This window comes from Hyaena hyaena, unplaced genomic scaffold (assembly GCF_003009895.1).
Source record: "Hyaena hyaena isolate Hyena2069 unplaced genomic scaffold, ASM300989v1 scaffold_154, whole genome shotgun sequence".
Taxonomy (NCBI): Eukaryota; Metazoa; Chordata; class Mammalia; order Carnivora; family Hyaenidae; genus Hyaena; species Hyaena hyaena.
In genome coordinates, this window is record NW_024080786.1 from 1,452,357 (window position 1) to 1,474,279 (window position 21,923).

The 21,923-nt window shown below is 41.3% G+C and overlaps 1 protein-coding gene across 8 annotated transcripts in view; it reads left to right on the forward strand.

Moving 5' to 3' along the window:
• RAPGEF4 (Rap guanine nucleotide exchange factor 4) overlaps positions 1 to 21,923 on the forward strand; it is a 300,415-nt gene that overhangs the window by 229,170 nt on the left and 49,322 nt on the right. For all 8 annotated transcript variants that reach the window (XM_039239196.1, XM_039239189.1, XM_039239190.1 and 5 more), the window contains 6 exons: positions 5,701 to 5,785; positions 8,006 to 8,066; positions 9,863 to 9,939; positions 10,372 to 10,518; positions 12,586 to 12,701; positions 18,644 to 18,732. In XM_039239196.1, coding sequence (XP_039095127.1) covers positions 5,701 to 5,785; positions 8,006 to 8,066; positions 9,863 to 9,939; positions 10,372 to 10,518; positions 12,586 to 12,701; positions 18,644 to 18,732 — 575 coding nt within the window. The remainder of the gene's footprint in view (positions 1 to 5,700; positions 5,786 to 8,005; positions 8,067 to 9,862; positions 9,940 to 10,371; positions 10,519 to 12,585; positions 12,702 to 18,643; positions 18,733 to 21,923) is intronic.

Consider the following 21,923-nt stretch of genomic DNA (forward strand, 5'->3'; position numbering starts at 1 on the left):
CTTTGTTAACTGTGAATATACTCATTTTTTTAGAGTAAGTCCCCTCACACCTTGCAGTCCTGGCTTCTCTCACCTCGTTCAAGCGTGTGCTGTAAACAGAACCAAAAAGCTCACTGCTACCTGGGTAGATTGCCAAATGACAGTGGCCTGCCCTGTGATTACATTGACCACTTTGGACCACGGGGTTGTATCTTTCTTTCTTTCTTTTCTTTTTTTCCTTTTATTTTGAATGTTATTTAGGACTCAGAGACTAAACTGTTTTTAGGCTTTGTTCCATCCTGTTTCAAACAGCTGCCATGGGTTTCTCCACAGCACCCAGCAAGTCCCCATGGAAGTTTTTGCTTCTCCGTAGTGGCCATTGCTGAATGGAGGACCAAGGAGTAGAATAAGCTGCCACATGGATTTCTGTGCAGGTGTGGTCTGCACCCCCATCAGAGCCGCCCCTGAAGGCAGTGGAGGCCATGTTTCCTGGCAGGTTTTGCTTTATGAGAGGCACGTGGGGGAGCATGGAGGCTGAAGCCAACCCCTTCCTCCCACCAGTTGCCAAACTACGGAGGATTTCCCAGGAATGGGGCCTTTCTGGGTATTTCGTTCCCGGGAGAGCTGCTACTCCTTTTCCTCCTCTGTCTGACAGGAGGGCCCAGGGCTTCTCTCAGGCTCCTCTCTGAGCTCTGTTTTAGAGAGCCAGTTTCAGGATTTAGCCTGGCAGTACACTCTGCCACTGCCCACTGCTCACTGTGGGGCGTGGGATAAGAGGCCACTAACCCAAGGGAAGCGGTCTTTTGATGAACCACTCTGACCCTCTCCCGCCCTATCTCATCTGCTGTCTTCCTCCTGTGGTGATCTTCTGTGAATATTGAATCTTCTGTGGCCACTTCCAGTCATTTCTCATATATTTTATTCCTATCTGCTGTCACCCAAGAACTCCTAAAACTCTCTGCCTGCCCGTAGTACTATTATGTGGTTTGGTGATGGTGATGCTTGTTTGTTTTCAGTACTGTTTAGGATTTTAAAATACTTTTCCAGGGGCATATGGGTGGCCTAGTTGGTTGAGTGTCCAGCTTCAGCTCAGATCATGATCTCATGGTTTATGGGTTCAAGACCTGCATCAGGCTTTGCACTGTTGGTACGGAGCCTGCTTGGGGTTCTGTCTCCTCTCCCTCTGCCCCCCTCCTGCTCATGCTTTCTCCCATTCTCTCTCAAAAATGAATAAACATTAAAAATATTTATAAAATACCTTTCCAATCAGACCGTTAGCACGGTAGATAAAAATATGTCCATAAAAGGGCTGAGCCCCACAGGTGCTGCTCGGTCTTGGATGGTCACCTCTGTCCAACCTGCCACTGATCTGGATTTAGTTACAATTGAGTGACTTCAGCTCATCTGACATGGGAGTAAAATCTAGAATTCCATAGAAAATATGTCTTTTCTATCATTTTATGGGATATGGAGTAAGAGGTGACATTTAGTGTTTCCACTCTGTCTCCTTCCTTCATTATTAATGAACTATTTGCCTCAACACAAACGTTTGCCATCTCAAAAGTGAGTTGTGTCGTGGGCACCTCATCTTACTTGATCTTTGATAGGAAGGAGGGCAGAGCGTAAGCCCCCATTCCCCTAGGGCACAGGACAAGAACTGGTCCATAATACTGCTGCCTTCTCCCTTGGGCAGACCCTCAGTGCAGCATGAATTGTAGGAATGTGTGTGTTCATTCATCCAATGAACTATATTGAACATCCACCCTGGTGACAATGCCATCGTGTACTTGTGCTATATTTCCAGTATACCAATACTTTGTGTGTGTTAACTCCCGTGATCTTTATGACAATCCTGTTAATTATTCCCATTTTACAGATGCAGAAACAAGGTATTATGCTAATTGCATAAGTAGGAAGGTCCTGATTTAGATCTCCAGTCCAGTTTCTGCTTCCAGTCCGGTACCCTTTGCCCTACCAGATGCGCCTTCTCTTGAGAAGAGCAGGCTAGAGTTATGGATCTCTAAGCAAAGAGCATCCTTCAGAGTAACAGCAGCAGGACCATGTGCCATGGAAGGCTAGGGCTGAACAACCAATTTTAGCTAGGAGAGATGACATCTGAATTGGACTTGTAGCAGAAAAAAATACAGCAAAGAGATGAGCATGTGGAAAGTCTTGGAAGCACGAGAAAGCTTAGCATGTTGGAAGGATACAGAGATGTCTGGTATGGCTGGAGCAGAGAGCAGAGCCATGCAACAAGGTGTGAAGAGAGAGGAGGCGGATGCGTCTGGAAAAGTAGATCAAGATCTGCCTTCACAGAGCCTTGAGTGATGATGAGGGAGCACTTGTGGCCTCACGGAGCTTATAGTGCCTATGGCTTATCTAGGAGGAGATGGAAATGGCCAGCAAACTGTGGCAGCTCAGGAAAGACATCTGTTTAGAGATAAAAATTTAGGTGTCAGCATTACATAGATGAAAGGTGGGATTTATTTTGTTTCTCTCCTCCAACCCCCACTGCCCCCAGGGAGAGAAAACAAAACACTGAGCACAGAATGGATGGCAGAACCTGGGGACACAGTACAACTCAGGAAGTAAACAAAAGAACAATAGACCAAAGAAGACACTAGGAAATAATTAGAAAAGCCAGAGAGAGCCAAGGGTGTGGTAGGAGCTAGGGAGAAGGGAGCTCCAGGCATGCTCAGGTGTGTGGGGCAGCAGGGCGTTGAAGAGATTTCAGAAATTCTTCAAAATCACCATCTTCACCTATCCTCTCTCACATTATGATGCAGGTCCTAAGAAGACTTAGCGTGGCTCATGGGGTAACCTTGAACTACTGTATCAAATGTGCAGTATGCTGCATTGAGGATTGGACAGCGTTCTTTGTCACACGTTTTAACTCTTGGATAAAATATAACCATTTTCTTTCTTTTTCATCTTAGAGAGAGAACATGAATGGGGGAGGGGGCAGAGGGAGAGAGAGAATCAAGACATAGGGCTTGATCTCACAACCCTGGGATCATGACCTGAGCTGAAATAGAGAGTTATATGCTCAAACGACTAAGCCACCCAAGCGCCCCTTCATTTTATTTTTTATCAAAGTACAGTTGGCACACACAATCAGTTTTAATATAATAGGATTTATAGACTCTAATGCCATAAGAGTTGATCAGAATAGATTTCATATTGATTTGGATTTCCATATTGAATGGATTTCCAACTTTGAATCTGTCAAGATTTTAGAGCTAAATTCTGACCTTTTCTTTTCCCAGCTGAGTTTTCTTCCTCCCCATGGAGGTAAGAATGAGACTTGGCAACTGTTTTCCCTTTTAGCCAAGCTTCTAGGAGGGTCCATGCTATTTGCAGCTGATGTCAAGTAGCAGGAACAGCGGGCCGCTCCTCATGCTGAAGAGCCATAATCCTATTATGCCCACCTGAGACTTTCACATTAGCTGCCTCTATAGTGGTAGATGGGCTGGGGTGATTCAATTGACTTTTAAATCCCCAAGGTTCCCAGCTTCAAAATCCCCATGTCTAAGTCAAGTAGTAGATTAGGCCCCTTACTAAGAAGGGCCGTCTCCTTTAGAGCCCCTGTGGCCATAGTTTTTTCTTCGGTGTCTTTGGGTCCCATACTGTCTGAGTTCCACCCTGAAGCACTGGATTGGTGCACAGCTGTGTCCTTCAGTGGTGACCCTTTCACAGGAGGTAAAGCTGGCTGGTGACCCCCTGGGTCATGGATTCAGTTCCTGTCCCTTTGAATAGTCAGGATTAGGAAACATATCCTCTGTTGATGTTATAAGAGAAAGATACCATATTCTTTTGTTCCCATCAAAGCTGCCCTTGAGAAGGTAATGTGCAAGGTATGCAAAGAGCTGTCTTCCTCCAGTTAGTCCCACTCAGTCAACTCCCTATATGATATAATGTGGCAGCAAAATTATTTAATCCAATCAACTACTTTAGGATATTTATAATTCAGTTTTGATTGCTCAAACCACTTTTCCAATAACTAAGTTTTAGATATAATTTATTGGCCCAAATGTCATACTTTATCTGTAAGTTTAACTTTTTCTTTTTTTAAAAAAAGATTTTTAATGGTTATTTCTTTTTGAGAGAGAGAGACAGAGACACAGAATCTGAAGCAGGCTCCAGGCTCCGAGCTGTCAGCACAGAGCCTGACAGGGGGCTCGAACTCACCCACCGTGAAATCATGACCTGAGCTGAAGTCGGATACTTAACCTACTGAGCCACCCAGGCACCCCTTTTTAACTTCTTAAGCAAGGGTTTGAACTTTGAAAATCACTTTGTTGTTTTTTTTCCTATTTAAATAAATATGCAAGCACCTTTGCTGCTTCATTAGCTCTCACATCTCTCTCAGGAAGGTATTGTCCCCAGTTTGCAGATGAGACTGAGACTGATGTCACATGGCTGCTGAGTGGTTGCACTGAGGTTAAAACTTGATCTGTAGACTCAGAATCCAGTGCTCTGTTCAGTACTCCAACACCCCCAAATTTATCCGACCGAGGAACACTTTTTAAAATGTAATGCAATTAAGGATGAAATACCACCAGTAGTTCATTAAGGTTTAAATGTTTAACATACAGTAACATTGAGTAATATCAAAAATTGTTGGAATTTCAGGACAAAATACATAAAATAGACTGATGTTACATAATAGGTAACATATATGATTGCGACAATTAGCAGAGAGTAAATGCTACCTGTCCATCCATGTAGCACTTTGAGATTTGATAACCCCTTTGTTTGTTTTTAAGTTTCAAAAATGTTAGCCAGGGTTGCTTATATTGCAGGGAGCAGTAGAAAACCCAAGTTACTGGTCAAGCATATTGATTATCATTGGTGTATAATTGAACCCTGCTAGCGATTCCAGAATAATCACACACATGAAAGATGATTAGGAATCCACTCAGTCCTCCGATGCCAAAATATCCATAACACTCCCATATTCTATCCTTAAAGGCAGACTGTTGGATACTAGTTTTAAAATAATTTATATAGAAAAAAAAAAAACTTTAGAGAGACTACACTGACTGACATCTCACAAAAGAGCTGTCATCCATGGGACAGATTTTGGGAAATGAGAGTGTGTGCCTTCCTTCTTTCTCTTTCTTACTAATCCCAGACACTACTGTTTGCTTTCTGCTCATCTCATGCCCTCACTTCTTTAGGGATAGGTGAGGAAACGTTGAGTCTGTATTAATCCTCTATTTGAGCTCTCTGCTAAAAACATATTGCATAATCTGAAACCATAGTGACAGCGACATTATCCTGTTAGGCTAAGACGTCACACAGGATCCCAAGAAATTTGGATCAGTCATCCAGCTGATGAAATCAATTGTTCCCAGTTCCGTTAAAAGACAAGTTTTGTGGTTACTGATTCTGATGGTAATGAAAAACAGTTTTTTAAAGCAATCATCTACAAAGTGACAGATAATTTAGCCAAATACAATATGAGTAGAGATGTTCCTCCCTCAGATTGGAAGGGAAGGGGACTATGTGCACATTCTTCCATCAAGGAGCACATTTGTTTCAAAAATCCCTTTAGGGGTTATAATGGCTTTTAGGAGCTTTCTCTCTGCCAACATCTTTTCACAGAGATTTCTCCTAAGAAAACCTTAAACACATTACTGGTCCCTGAATCCATTTCTGTATCTCAAGCTTTTGTGATGCCTTTTTCTCATTGTTTTCTTTTTATTTTTTTCTTTGTAGACCTGGCCAGAGGACCATGGATGACCTCGAGATTATCTATGAAGAGCTCATTCACATTAAGGCCTTATCTCATCTTTCTACCACAGTAGGTTGTCTCCTAGTTGAGCATGATTGGTGGGGGGAGGTGTTGAATGCACTGTTAGCAATGATGGAGAGTATTATGGTTTGGGGATGGTGGTGAAGGAATGTCTGAATTTTTCTTCATAAATCACGCCTACTGTGTCTCATGAGATGCTGAGGAAGTTACACCCAAGAACAATCCCCAAATTGGATCAAGTGTTATCATGTTGTTAGTAGTTGTTCATGTGCCCTAAACCCTGAAGCAGTATGAGTGAGTAGGACTGGAAAATGTACTTCATTCTTCCAAATGAATCTTGGAATCCGTATACTTAGACAAGAGAACCAGACCCAGGGGAGCTCTGAGACCGTTCCATGAAATGTAGAGGAAGAAGAGGGGCGCCTGGGTGACTCAGTCAGTTAAACATCCGACTTCAGCTCAGGTCGTGATCTCACAGCTCGTGGGTTTGAGCCCCCCATCGGGCTCTGTGCTGACAGCTACCTCAGAGCCTGGAGCCTGCTTCAGATTCTGTGTCTCCCTTTCTCTGACCCTCCCCTGCTCATGCAGTCTCTCTCTCTCTCAGAAATAAATAAAACATTTTTTAAAAATTTAAATTTTTTCAAAAAAGAAAAGTAGACGAAGAAGAGAAGTCAAGATGGACTGTCTTGGCCCACAGGGCCAGCTTTGCCCAGGTTTACTGCCCTATGGAGAAGGAAGCAGAAGATTCAAAGAAACATTGCCTCAGATATGTTAGGACACAGGAGTAGGGACCACTAGTGAAAAATAGCCCAATGGCTATGTCTGTCTCTGAACTTTTACATGATGAGGTTGTTTAGGAAGAAGACAGAGGACAGAAATTTGGCTCTGAATCAGGACAGAAATACCTCCTATAGAAGGAATAAAGGAATGTTATTTCAAGGTAGCACAAGTCTCCTATATGCTAATAATTCAATAATAATAGTAAATAGAAGTTATTATAATATTCACAGATCATATTCTGAGGCCCTTCAGCGATATCTACATACCTAAATTACCTGTCATTCCCAGCTCACTCGCTGACGTTATGCTATCCCATGGTAGCAATGCCTGCGGTCCTTTCTCTGGGGATGGGTCAGATCTCTGCTGAGAGCAGTGAGGCACTTGCCACAGCTCCAAGCAGAAGGGCTCCAAACCCCTCCCCATTCAACTCAGATGGAGCTGCCTTCCATCCTTCTCCCACTCCACTACTGGGGTCCAGAAGCTTGCTCACCTACCTACATAGGGCATTCAGGGGTGTAGTCTAGCCCAGCCTCCCTTCCCACATACCACTGCCCTTGTCATCCTCACTCTCCATGGGAGGTGGGGATAGGTCTAGTGCCCGGGTGCCTCAGGTAGGCATCCGGAGCTCATGCTGTAGACACAGGTGAGGGGAGACTCCTTTTCCCTGCCTCTACTCCAGGTCCCCAGCATGCCCCTGCTGTGACTGGCCCAGCATGGTGGGATTGAGAGGACTTTGGGGAGTCTCCTTTTCTAGCTCAAACCCCACGTTCCCAGGCACTGGGGGACATTCTGAGGTCACTTCGTTCTTAGGGAGTTAGACCCAAAATTTGCAACCATAATGTAGAATTTTAAAATAATTAGCTATGTAGGAATATAAATCTGCTCACACATTTAGCTACTTTTGAATTTTCCAACCTGTGTGTGGTGATGTATTATGTGTGATGCAAGGAAGAGCCTCTCATAGCAGCGGAGTCCTATCATATTCTCACCCGAGATGGAGGACTGGCAGAGAAATTAGCTAGTTCATACATATGAAGCCATGTTTTATATGGTTTCTGAGGACATTCTCTTGTATGCATTAGCTCATAAAATATCCTTTGTCAGAGCCTTACGAATCTAAGGGTAGGGACATCTGGGAGGAGGCTCAGTCAGTTGAGCCTCTGACTTCCGCTTAGGTCTTGATCTCGCGGTTCCTAAGTTTGAGCCCCGTATCAAGCTGTCAAGCCTATCAGTGCAGAGTCTGCTTTGGATCCTCTGTCTCCCTCTCTCTGCCCCTCCCCTGCTTATGCTCTCCCAAAAATAAATAACTATTTTTTAAAACAAGAATCTAGTGGCAAATTTAGTGGAAATGGTCTAGACGAGACTAGCAGCCAGCAAAGTAGGGGATGGCTGTGTGAACAGAAGGACACACTCAGCACTGCTCAGGAGAACAAGTCCCACCCCACCCCCCAATCTGGCCTCTTCCATCTCTTTCTCTTTTTCTTCTAGGTGAAACGTGAGTTAGCAGGTGTTCTCATTTTTGAGTCTCATGCCAAAGGAGGAACCGTGTGTAAGTAGACATAATGGAATATTGTGCCTGATGAGCTTCCTAAGAGCATAGGCCATGGGAACCTTACTGCAAATGCTTTCCTTCTTGGGGGGCCAGGTCAGACGTAGCAGGACATCATGTGGCAGTTTGGTTTCTTGAGGCCTGAGGCCTGAGACTATTCCCAGCACGTGCCCATTATTATGCTGCACAGTGGTTTTCTGGTATCAGCGTGGTAACAGCTACCAGCCTGAGTCTCCACTGGCTCCTGCTGACTCCAAGCAGTGTTTAAAGAGGGTGGGATGAAGTCACTGCTCCTCAGGAAGGACCCTGCGCAGGGCCTGTTTGTGCAGCTTCACTTCAGTTTGGTTTTCAGAGAACAAGTCTGCCTCTCGAGACCCTAGTTAGAGTGATAAATCACCCCGCTTTCTTTGTCTTCTCTCACTTCCACTATCAGCTCTGAGCCTGAGAGAATTTCTTTGCCCCAAATGCCAATGCAGTGCTAATATATTCTTATCTCTTTAGAATCCAACTTGTTTAGTTCTCTGAGGGCATTCAGAAGCAAGACATTCAAATTTGATATTAATAAATGTGAGCAAAATTGTTTAGGTCATCATGTTCCCCATGTTCTATAAAATCGTTCTTGGCAAACATGATTCCTGGCCTACTTGAGTCAGGAAACGCCGCTATCTCTAATCTCCCTTGGAGAATCAGAGGACACATGAGAACACTAAGGTTCTCAGAGTTCTGCAATAAAGAAAAATGTCCGTTCCATTTAAACTGACACTCTTTAAATTTAGTGAAACATAAGACACTTTTTTAAATGGACACCTGTTAACTTCAAGAGAGGTTCTTTGGAAAATCTTACTCTTTCTTCACTATGTGTTAGTCAAAAAAGCAGGAACATGAATTGTAAAATAAAAGACTTAAAAAAATTACATTTCAAAATGTTTTACTTCCAGTCATCAAGAGCGATATTTCTAACATGAATATTAATTTTAGGAAGAATGTTTTCTCTTTACATTTTAAAGGTTCATTAAGACTTTATTTTTATCATCACTGATGACTTGACAGCTTCTCATTTATTTTTCTATCCACACTTACAGATTGTTTTCATTTTATTACAAATATTTAATTATATGGAAACCAACTTGACAATAAACTATAAAAGAAAAAAAAAGAAATATTTAAGTATTTCCAACAAAAAAATAGAGATTATAACCAGCACCTTTTTCATCTTCATCAAACACCGACATTATACCATCTTTTCATATTTTCTAAAGAATGAAATTATAGATACAAATGAAGGCCCCTTGTTCTTTCCTTTATCCCATTGTTTTCTTTCCCTCCCCAAGGGAACATCTACCCTATGTGTAGTGGGTATTATCCCAACTCATTTTTTTAATAATATATAGACACATATCCATAAACAATACGTAGTGCTGATTTGCATGTTTTCAAACTTCACACCTAGTGTGAACTTTACTTTTAAAAACTATTTTCAATAGCATAATAAGTTTTGACCAATTGTGGGGGAAAGTGTATTTATTGCTTGAAGAAATGGATTGCCAGTGCATGGCTCTCTGGTGAATCTATATCTTTAAGAGCATTGCAAGTAGTGCAGCATTTCTGTTCCTTTCATGTTCTATAGAAAAGGGAATACCATTCCACCTGAATAAGTTAGTATTTGCCAGTAATTTTTTTTTCCTTCTGGAGTAAATGTATAATTCTGGGACTTAAAAATGATGATTTGATAAGCTGTAATTTATATTGATGTGCTTCTATTCTTGTCATAAGTCTTTTCATCTTTTTGTATCTAGTGTTTAACCAGGGAGAAGAAGGCACCTCCTGGTACATTATTCTGAAAGGATCAGTGAATGTAGTCATTTATGGCAAGGTATATATATCTTTTTCTTTGTGAAACTTTATTCTGCTCCATTTATTAGTGTGGCTCGAAGAATTGCAGTGCTACAATTAAACCCGCAACAACATTGTTACTCGATGTAGAAAAGACATTACAGTGTCTCTAATCACAGATTATCTAAATTATTATACTTAGTAGAATTGCACTTTCTGGGGCTCATTTCCCTAGAGATGTATACATTTAAAATACATACATTAAATGTATACATTTAAGTTAGGCCAAAGACCATATTACTAAATGAAAGAAAAATAAAACATAATCTAATTCTGTAACTCTCCTTTGGCATTCTTGGTGCAGTCCATTTATATATACAGTGTTTTGGGGAAAGGGCTCTTGTGGCATAAGGTGAGTGGGTATTTGCTCAGATTCAAGGATCCTGCTCATCTGATGTTCTGTTCCCTCCAGGGTGTGGTCTGTACCCTGCATGAGGGGGATGACTTTGGCAAGTTAGCACTAGTGAATGATGCCCCAAGAGCTGCTTCTATCGTCTTGCGAGAAGATAATTGCCATTTCTTAAGAGTAGACAAGGAGGATTTCAACCGGATCCTAAGGGTGAGTCCAAGGCAGTGTGGCTGGGAGGCATCCCATTTTTCCTGTTGCCAGAACCAGCAAAGATTGGAGTGTGGTGTTAAGTGAGCAGTACTGTGACTACTGGATGCTCTAGGAACAAGGAATGTTGGTTCTAAACCTTGTATGTTCAATGTGCCGGTATGCATTCTGGGATCTAAGTGCGATATTCCGGTAAAGCTGCCGATGGGCATGTGTGCCGCACCAAATAACTGGACACACCCATACTGGCCCCTGAGAAATAAAGAAAAACAGGGATTGCCTTGGCCAAATGCCAAAGTCTGAGACATTTCTCATCGGCAATTCTAGGCCTGCCCTTTTGTGTCGTTCCCTCCCTCACTCCCCAGGTCTTTCTCCATCCTAGCCTTTCTTAGTCTCCACTTCCTATGTCTTCCCAATCTGAAGCTTTCCTGTATCATTACATTCTCTCCTGAGTTACAGACTGATTACTTTTTAGTGGGAATTAACGTCACTCATGGTTATTCCAGCCAAGCATTTTTAAGTGCTTTATATCAATTTGATTAATACTAAAGGAAATTTAGACTTTAGCAGGTAAGTGAGGAATTTCTGGGGTGATGAAGACATGAAATTGCACTTAAAGTTGGCTCTGCAGATTGGCCTAATCTAAGTTCATTCAATAAAGTATTTGTGAGAGGGAGTGAGGTTGAGAAGAGACGGTCCCTGATCTTCCCACACACACACAGCCCCTAGAAAGACAGTCCAGACTCTACTGAGGAAGATGACAGTGTCACCCCTGACCTCTCAGGTGGCCTGGAGTCCAGCCCACCCCAGCCTGAGTTCACTCTTAGAGACTGTTTCCTCTAGGGTTACTTTGCTCTTTTCCTACACAGAGCACACTCTCCTCTCTGCCTCTCCCAGCCTTAGCATCCTTCTCTACCTTACCCTGATGTTCTAAACGCAGTTTTTGTGCTTTCTGGTATGCTCAGCATTACTTAAAGATGATTCACAGTTTCATTCTCCGTTCTTACATACAAACACCTATTCTCACACAGTCGTAAGCCTTCGCCTTTGGGGGCAAGATTTCTGACAACAAAGTTCGTCTTAGAAATGTGTTCCCTTAATGCAAAGAAAGTTAAATTTAAAATTATACCATTGAATAATACAGGAAAAAATGCCTCGTAAAATTTGACTTGTTACCTGATCTCTTTTAAAATGGGGACCAAATGATGAAAAAAAGCCCATTAAGATTTTTAACTTAATTGTTCAAATTACACTGAAATTTAGAAGTAAACTTTAGTAACTTTTTGAAATTTACACACATACAGTTTACACTTAGCCAAAAAAAATTCTTTGAAAGAATCAGGTTAGGATTATTATCATTGATACAGTTTATAAAATTATTCAAAATAACTGAAAAATGTTTTTAACATATTTCAAACTGACTTTTTTAATGTTTATTTATTTTTGAGAGATAATGTTTATATATTTTTTGAGAGAGACAGAGACAGAGTGTGAGCAGGGGAGGGCAGACAGAGAGGGAGACATAGAATCCGAAGCAGACTCCAGGCTCCGAGCTTGTCAGCACAGAGCCCGACGTGGGGCTCGAACTCACGAACCGTGAGATCAGGACCTGAGCCGAAGTCGGACACTTAACCACAAGCCACCCAGGTGCCCCTCAAGCTGATTTCTAAAAAAATAAATGAAGTCTTTTGGTGAGAGAGAAAAGGTACACGCCTATGAAAATGACACACTCTTAGAAGAAAGTCACATATTTTTGTAAGGTTAAGTACACTTGCTCCCCTCTCTTTGCACTATCCTGCCCCCTCCAAAAGGTTTCTCAGAGCACAACCACAGCCCTTTCTACTCGGTTGTTTTTCTGAATCTGGGGTAAAAGCAGAGTTTTAAAACCACATGCCTCAAACCTCATCTGGTCCTATCTCTGACCATTCAGCCCTAACTTTCAAAATGACTTAATTTGTAGATGCAACAATTAGCATCACAAGCACCAAATGAGTTTCTGAAGCATTTGAAATTTTTTTCATTGTCTGAGAAAACAGCAGCATCTGTATGTGGTGTAATTTGTATTTGCAGGACGTTGAGGCGAATACAGTCAGACTTAAAGAACATGACCAAGATGTCTTGGTGCTGGAGAAGGTCCCAGCAGGGAACAGGGCTTCTAATCAAGGAAACTCACAGCCTCAGCAAAAGTAGGTTTGCATCCAACACTGCAATTGCCAGACTATGATTAACCTTTTCACATGGTATCATCATTTCTACAATAGCATGCTCTCCTATTTTGTGGAAGACAGCAGTGTGTGTGACTTTTTTCTCTCTATTGACTAATCACACATCTTGTGGAGTATAATGTATCCATTTCTGGCACTGTGTTGAGCTTGGTGCTGCCTGGAGTAATTCGGAGGAGACTCTTCCCCTACTCTAAAGCCAATCTCTGTATACAGTGTGCAACTGTAATAGCTTTGGAACGGAAGGCGGCAAGAACAATGGAAATAGGGATGCCAGGCAGCATAGAGGATAGGTGGGCCCTGAGGTGATGAGAACCTTTGGTATTTGAATTTCACATGTAGGATTTCTTGAGAATTGTTTTCATCTTATTATCAGAATGAGCATCTTTGCCAGGAGCCCCAGACTTCAAATCTAAGACAGTCTGTTGATTGCAATCCAGAAGCATACTTTTGGCCTCATCCGTACTCAATCCTGCTAACATCAAAAGGGTATATTTGCTTCACATTTCTCAGTCCCTGGGTGTTTTTGTTGTTTGTTTTGAGCGAGTGAGAGAGCAGGGAGGGGGAGAAGGAGAAGGAGAAAGAGCATCTTGAGCAGCTTCCATGCCCAGCACAGAGCCCAGAGCCAGTGTGGGGCTTGATCTCATGACTGAGATCACGATCTGAGCCAAAATCAAGAGTCAAATGTGTTATTGACTTAGCCACCCAGGCGCCCCTCTGGTTCCCTATTTAACTTGAGCCTTTTTCAGTATGCCTATGTCCTGTTCCATCTTTCGTTGCAACTTTTAAAAAAAAATTTTCTTTGATGTTTATTCATTTTTGAGAGAGAGAGAATAAGGGAGGGACAGAGAAAGAGAGAGACACAGAATCCGAAAGAGACTCCAGGCTCTAAGCTGCCAACATAGAGCCAGATGCAGGGCTCGAACCCACAAACTGTGAGATGATGACCTGAGCTGAAGTTGGACACTCAGCCAACTGAGCCACCCAGGTGCCCCTTCTGTTGCAGCTTCTTACATGAGGCTTTTTCCATCAAATGTACCAACACTTGAATAGTAAGACAGGAGAACAAGGAAATGTAGCTTTAAGAAATTGTGAAAGATTACAGAATCTTGTTTTTAAAATAAAGATTAATTTTCAATCTTAGAATAATAAAAACACCAATCCTGTAGCTAAAGAAGTGTCACCAAATAATATGTTGAACAAGAATGCATCGCAAGTAATTTTCCTTTGTTTGCAACACAAATGGGGTGTTCCCTTTAATCAGGCCACTCATGATAACTGATGAATTTTTATTGTTTAGACTCAAAGCCCAAAGCTCAGACATTTTCATCTGGATGAATCAACATATTTTCAAAGAAGATGGGGAAAAAAATAGAATATTGTTGAGTAGCCATGATATATTTTACATGTTATAGGTAATCCCTACTACAAACTCCTTTTAACTGATGGAAAAAGCAGGCTCAGAGAAGCCAGCTACTTGGCCAAGATTACAAAGCTTATATTGGTAAAGCTGGTGTCAGTTCCAGCTTCACAACTTCAATGCTTTTCTTCCTTCAACCATGATGCTTACTATAGCAAAATACAGTATGTGAATACTGTATCCTCAACACTATCACGTAAACATTGCAAACCAATATATTTCAAAAGGGCTGACATAAAACACATTGTGTAAGAAACTGTTCTTTCACTTATAAACCTATAAATTGCCATCCAGAATTCTTCGTGTTTTTTTTTTTTTTTTACTGCTACCCATTCTTGAAAATATTCTCACACAAACGTTTTCAACAGTTATCCGTTCAGCCCTTGGAGGATGAGAATGAAAATATTCTTAATGCAAAGGTTAGGTCCCTCCCCACTGATTTTCTTTAGTGTGCTTAAATATATCTGGAGCATTTTTATAGTGGTGATCTGCATTCTTTAATAATGCCTCAGATGTCTCAGGAAAATTTTGCCACCTGAAAAAGTAAGCCTTGAAAATTCTCCTTAACCTTGAAACATTTGACCAAGAAGTCCCCTGGAGGCCCCGCTTTCTTCACCTCTTCATACCATGGGGGAATGATCAAAAGCATTTGCTTGTTACAGCATAGTCCATTCAGAGCGCCTTCCAAATATAGATTTTCTTATGAAATCAAACTAAAGGGAACAGAAGAGGAGAAGCCCATGTATTCAATTTATTTTAGGCCTGGATCTGATTTCTGTTATATCTCCTTTTTTGTGTTCCGTAGACCAATCCAGATTTCTTATATAATTCAAACACGTGTGCATGTTCACAGCACACCATTTAAGAAATATCCATCAGCACAAAATAATGCGCTCGGCAAGATCAGCTCCCTGAAGAGGAAAAAGTCATTCTCTCAAGGGGTCTTTTTCCATGTCAGGCTTTCTCATTCCAGACCAGAGTTAAATGGGGGCACTGTGTAAGTGAGTTTTGGCCTGATATTCTGTATAACTTTGATAATATGCCAACAATGATGTCTATGGATGGACCTAAAACTCAGGAATATATAGGGTCTCCATCTTTTCAGGAATCATCCCTTTTAAACTCAAAGACGGTCATCACATTGGTGCTAATAGTAATGTTATTTTTCTTTTTTTTAAAGTGTTTATTTATTTTTGAGAGAGCGAGAGAGAGAATGGGGAATGGAGGGGAGAGAGGATCTGAAGTGGGCTCTGTGCTGACAGCAGTGGGCCCGATGCAGGACTTAAACTCAAAAACCGAGAGATCATGACCTGAGCCAAAGTCGGACGCCCAACCGACTGAGCCACCCAGGTGCCCATCATATTATTTTTCTATTAACTTTTCCCTTGAGAAATCTAGAACAGTTTTTCATATATATATTTTAAACTTTCAAAACTGCCTGACTGCCCAGGCCACTCAACTCTGAGTGTGATATTAAAACATCAATATCAGGACAGTGTTTCTCATGCTGAATAAACTATCTGAGGCTCTCAAACATTTACCATTTTGGTTATCTTCTGCTGTGTGGTTATGTGATTTTTAATGGGAAAGAGAATTTAAAGTGACTGCTCCTGTTTTAGTTACTGTGTTGCTTTTTCCTTAACTTATCAACCACCCGATTGCTCAGGTCCATCCTGTTTGCAGAAAGATAGTCTATTTTAGGTTCTCCTCCCCTCCATCCATGGTTGTTCTTGTTCTAGGTGCAGATAGAAGTGTCCTCATTTCCAGACTTGGCATTAGGAACATATTTTTCTATCATAGGCTTAAAAGCCCACAGCTTGGATAATGTAATCAATTGGGCTTCTTTTTAACTTGGATTAGAGTAGCTCCTTCATGAAATAAACTGAAAAAAGCCGTGCTGTCTGGTATTCAAGCTCCTCATTTAAACAGAGGTCAAGCAGAGGGTGTCTGGCAGTGTCCAGCCTGAAACAAAGCAATAATACGATGTTTCAGCCAAGCCCAGAGCTGCAAATTCACAGATGGCTACATCTGGCTAGAAGCTCCCTGACTCAATTCAGAGTTCCCTGCCCTGAGAGATTATCAACACCTGCACTGCCCTCTGTGGCGCTGAGGAGGGAGAGGCTGGGCTAAGGCAGCCACAGCAGCTTTACCACTAGAGGGAGCCCTTGGTAGCAAAAGCAAGATCTGGTGACAGATTGATGAGGTGGGCAGAGTTAGGGATGTCGCAGGAAATCTGGCTTACCCCCTAGATCTTTATTCCTTTTGACCAGACATAAATACTCTAGCGGAGGGGTGTCCAAACCAAGAACACCAGAATGTTAAGCCAACTGGGGAGAGTTAAGCTTCTGAGGAGAGAACAAATTTCAAACAGATATATCCATTATGTAACCAGCTAGAGAGCTTACAGCCTGTTAGCAACACCTGCCCAGTGCCGTGCCAAATACAAGTCATTGGTGTCCTCAGTAGTGTATTTCTCGTCTTATTTAAACAAAACTTGTTTGCGGACACAAACAAGTTCCTTTTCAGAATGAGCTCCAGGTACCTAGACATAGCCTCTGCCCCGAGCACCTTGGTGCACAGGCAGAGCCGTGCCACAAGACACATGCTTGTGTCCCAAAGCCAGACTAGGCTCACAGCAGAGATCTGGCACTTACCTACTCTGTGACCATAGGCCTGCTGCCTCCCCTTGCCCAGCAGATTCTCCATCTGCAGAATGAAGATAGTATTTAACTAGCAGGAGTAAGCATGATGACATTGTTCAGTGCCCCACCTAGCTGTTTGGGGTGTAGGAAACACTCATACGCTGATGCCCTCTCGAACCCAATTCCTTATTAATGTGGTCAGATGCCAGCCATCTTCCAGGTTGTCTGGTGAGCACTATCCAAGAATCATGTATTTCAGGAATTATTGAATGAACTCAGCAATTTTCTCCATTAAAGTGTTCAAGGTCATTGTCAATGTACCCTCTCCTTTCCTTGAATAGCCATTGCCTATAAGGAAAAACCCCTGTCTTTTGCCTTATTTATTTTGAGAAAGGAGTGATACTTTTGAGGTTAAAATAGCTTTTTTTTTTTCTATATTCCCTTTCTTCCTCGAGACTCCAAAGCCAGGTTTCCTCAAAGATTTAATTCTTCAGCTTCTTTTTCCTCAAAGATATAATTCTTAAGCTTCTTTTTGGTCCTGAACGCGCACACACACTAGCACCCACACATAGAATAGTCTTATCTAATGGTCACCTTTCTGTCCAGGTAGACTGCATTTGCTACTCATTCAGTACCAAAGTTGTTTCACTCAGTCTCTGTTCTCATATGCACAGGGTTATATGTTGGATTGCTTCTTCTTTACTCCCTCAGACAGGAGGTTAAGACCTTGAGGATTAATATATTAGAGGTATTCTTGGGATCTCAGCACACTTCCTCCAAGGTCTCAAACAGGCAAGGAAAGGGTGTTGGTGAGGAGACAAAGAAATCTCGGTCCTCCTGGAGCCGAATTATACCACTGCTTTCTGAACATAAGATAATTTTGTTTTCATTGTTGTTTTTCTTCCCGTCATTTTGCTTTATGTGAAATTCTGAGCAGAAAAGCAAAATCTTGAGTTTTAGCATAGGAGTACCCAGATCATCTTAATGTATTTTGCCTGTAGTTTCATCCACTGTTTTGTTGCCATCTTCTATATGACTTTGAAATAGCCCAAATTCAGTGTTAAAAGAAAATAAATCCCATCCTGTTGGTTGATGAAGCCCGTGGATGGATCTTCTGAAATAATGACTAATAGACCCTACCCCCAAATAATATATATTTGACATTGAAATAAATCTATGGGTTTTACAGTGTTGATTTATTTCCTATTCAGATGCTGCTGAAGTTTGTTTGCTCCTTGGTGTTTGGGGTTTTGTTTTCCTTTCTCTTGTTTTATTCTTAGCCGTGTTTCCAAAGCACATACCAGTGTACAGTTGGGAAAGACAGAGCATTCCTGAAATAGGCAGGGGAATCCAATGTGGGACTGAGATTTTGCTACAAATAACCCATATATGGATAACCTAGTTTACTGTCACTTGCCCTCACCAGCTCCCCCTGCCTGACCTGAACTGCCCTGTGATTTACATGTTCCTTTCCATTCCCCTTGGAGCAAGGCTTAAGTTTCTCAGTTCCCAGCCTGCTAGAGCCACTCTCCAAGTTTACTTTAGTTCCATGTAGGGAAAAAAGAATAATGCTTTAGTAACAAGTTCAATTTGTGGGGTTGGTTTTCTTCTTCTTTTTTTTCTTACTGTCTTGCTGTGTGGCTTTGGCAAGGTACAGGGTCTCTCTTACCTTAAGGAGAATGTGGGCCATAAGTTAAGTCATAATGGTTCTCTGGGACTAAAAAAATGAATAAATAAATGAAAACAAAACAGAAAACACAAAAAAACCTTAGATATGTGAAAAGTTATTCATTAATGAGTTGCCCACTTCTGAAAAACTGATGATGTTTTTATTTCTTACCCAGGTATACTGTGATGTCAGGAACACCTGAAAAAATTTTAGAGCATTTTCTAGAAACAATACGCCTTGAGCCAGCTTTAAATGAAGCAACAGGTAAACACCAAGAATAGTTTTGTGTGTCCATTAAATCCATACAGAACACTGTAAAAAAAAAAAAAAAATCCTGAATTCATTCTCAGTGTGTGTAGCCAAACAGTTTTAGAGTGGAGTTATGTGTATTAACATTATAAGAGCATTCCTATGTGGCCAACTCAGGGAGCAATCCTTCTGACCCTCCTCTGCCTGCTCAAATGCTGGCTGTCTTCTGTAGATGGCTCAGTCTTGTTCATACATATTAGGAATAGACTTCCATAGACATCCATTAGGTTATAACTCCAATCCTGTCTATTTCCATAAAGGATTTGAAGCCGCCTAACTTAAAGGCACAACTTTGTTCCAGCTGAGAGTAAAATGGTTCTGTCTGTGCTTATAGATTCTTAGACTTGAACCCTGGGCTGCCCCAAGGTGTAACTAAACACCAGCACCTATGTTAGTCTCCCAGGGCTATCATAATGAAGTACCACAAACTAGATGGCTTAAACAAAATTGTTATCGTCTGATAGTGCTGGAGACTGCAAGTCCAGGATCCAGGTGACAGCAGCATTGGCTCCTTCAGAGAGCTGTGAGGGAGACTATGTTCCGGGCTACTCTCCTAGCCTCTGGTGGTTTGCCAGCGATCCTTGGCATTCCTTGTTTTGTCGATGCATATTGATTTAGGGCCCACACTAATGACCTCTTCCTAACTACATCTGCGATGACCCTATTTCCAAATAAGGTCACATTCTTAGGTATTGGGGGTTAGGACTTCAACCTGTCTTTTTGGAGGTAGAAAATTCAACTCATAATACCAACTTACAGTGAACCAATCCTGTTGACTAAGACACGGAGATTTGAGGATGAATAAGATGAATCTCACCACTGAACCCAAGTATTCAGAGTTATGATATTGTTCTCCATTTTGGCAACCATCTTGTACATGACTTTGGAACAACCCATATTCAAGTTAAAAAAAAAAAAAATCTTGTGTTCCTGGCCTGACTCAGGATAATAGGTTAATATTTTAAGCACATTGAACCCAATGAAAAACATTTCTCACTAAACGAAACTCAAAGATTTATCTCAAATATTTAGTGATAATTCAAAGCCCAATTCCATCACTTTTGCAATATGCTCAAGGCAAAGTCATCATTATTATTACATATCTTCTAAAAGTATTTTGCCACTGATTTACTTCTTATTTTATCTCCTCATTCAGCTTCTCATTTTATAAATAGATTATCGGAGTTTTGCTTTTTCATGTAGCAAATTAATTGGGGAGTAGTGGACATAAAAGCCAGGATCTCTGATTCTAGGGCATTCATTTTCGGTTCAATATCTATTGAGTATCTTGTTGGGCAGACACAAAGCTGGATGCTTTAAACTGGGCAAGGTGAAGAAAAAAGTCACCCTCCTGTCCTCAGGAAGTTTATAACCTGCTAGAGGACATAAAGGAATCTGCAAATAACTTGAGCGTAAGGCAGAATGCGGCCAGTGCTTTAGGAGGGGACTAGCTGAAGGACCAGACAAAGTGTCATGGAGAATATAGCCTTGAAGTGGCTCTGTAGGAAGGCTGGAGGCTAGTGACTAGAGACTGGGGACAAAGCCTTCCTTACTGAAGGACAGCATTAGTGCTGACCTAGAAATGGGCAAGGAACACCAAGCAGTCTGGTTCTGCCAGACCTTTAGATACATAAGCAGGAGGAAGAGGGCAAGGTCTAAGAATAAGATCTAAGATCTTACAGGGTCTTAAATACAAAGCTAAGCATTAGGGAATGGTTGAAGATATCTGAGGAAGAAGAATGTGATCAAACCTTTTTTTGAGAAAGGAAACCCTCAGTGGACCCATTAGTTGGGGAATCCTTGCTTCTAGGAGGCATACATAACCCCTAAACTTGAGGTCGGGAAAAATGTAACAAATTTCCCCCTTCTCTGATGAACTGTTTGCCCAGAATGTGTGATTACCTGGTACAAGAAACAGCGTATTCTGTAAAGTGAGTATTGACTGAAAAGGAGGATTCTGGTACATTAGAGACTATGGCATCTAAGGAAAGATCTATAAGATCTTTACTACCCATGAAGAACAAATCTATCCTTTCTTTTAAAGTCACCTCTAAGAAGGGCGGGGACTAGAGTATTTCTTCTTAAAAAATGAAAGCCTAGAAATCAGTGCATTTTGTGGCTGGCATGTAGAATGTGATTCCTGACCCTTTCATTTTTGTTGTTAGAAGTAGGTTAACATCAAAATTTAATATCAAACTTCATTCTCTGCTGGTTTTTTGGATTCTGTCTTTCTCACAAGTATAATGTTCATTGCTTAGAGACAAAGATAAATCAGTATCTTTCTCATAATAAAAAATATGAATGTGCCACACAGTCATCCTAAAAGTAACTGTAGTACAGGCCCTTGAAACACGGATCAGTAGAGGGAACGACCTTGACATTTATGGGTTTATAATGCAGTGAGAAATGTCACAGTTGACAGTGAAACACTGGTTTTCACTGTAGAAATGAACGCCCTGAGTCTGACACTATTTTCTCTTAATTTACCAAAATATCTATTTCTGCCTGGGACCTATTAGTTTCCTAAACTTTTTTTACTTCCATGACCAGCATTAGTCATTGAGTGACTTAAGAAATTATTTTCTAGCAGGAAATGTTTTTTTTAATCAATTCTCAAGAGTTAATGCCTATGGGTAGAGAACAAGAAAGCCACACTGAAATGTGGGTGCTGGGTTGTTACCTCGCTATGTGACCAGCTCGCCAACCTTGGCGTCCCCAACTCAAATCTCTGCTTTAGCAAAATATAAACTGCTATGTAGCCTAGTCCTTCTGGAAGGGAGCCTTGTAAACAAGCATTACCCCCGTATCCTCAGAGAATATCTAAAATGTATAAAGGCAACCCTAGATGTTAAACTCCGACAAGCCAGATTCCTTTTGTACTTAAGGGAAAAAGTTTCATGAAGCTAATCTGGCGCCTTCTCTGCTTCTTCTCTGGGACTAAAATAGCTAAGAATAGATAAGCAGATACTTTTGCTTTCCTAAAAGTTGCCCAAGTGACAACGGCGTAGGATTACACTCATCACATATGTAAATGAATATAATGGCATCATGTGACTTGATAGAGGTGTTAGCTGCCACTATGGTGGTGATCTTACTGTCATATATAAATGTATCAAATCAACATGTCGTATACCTTAAACTTACAC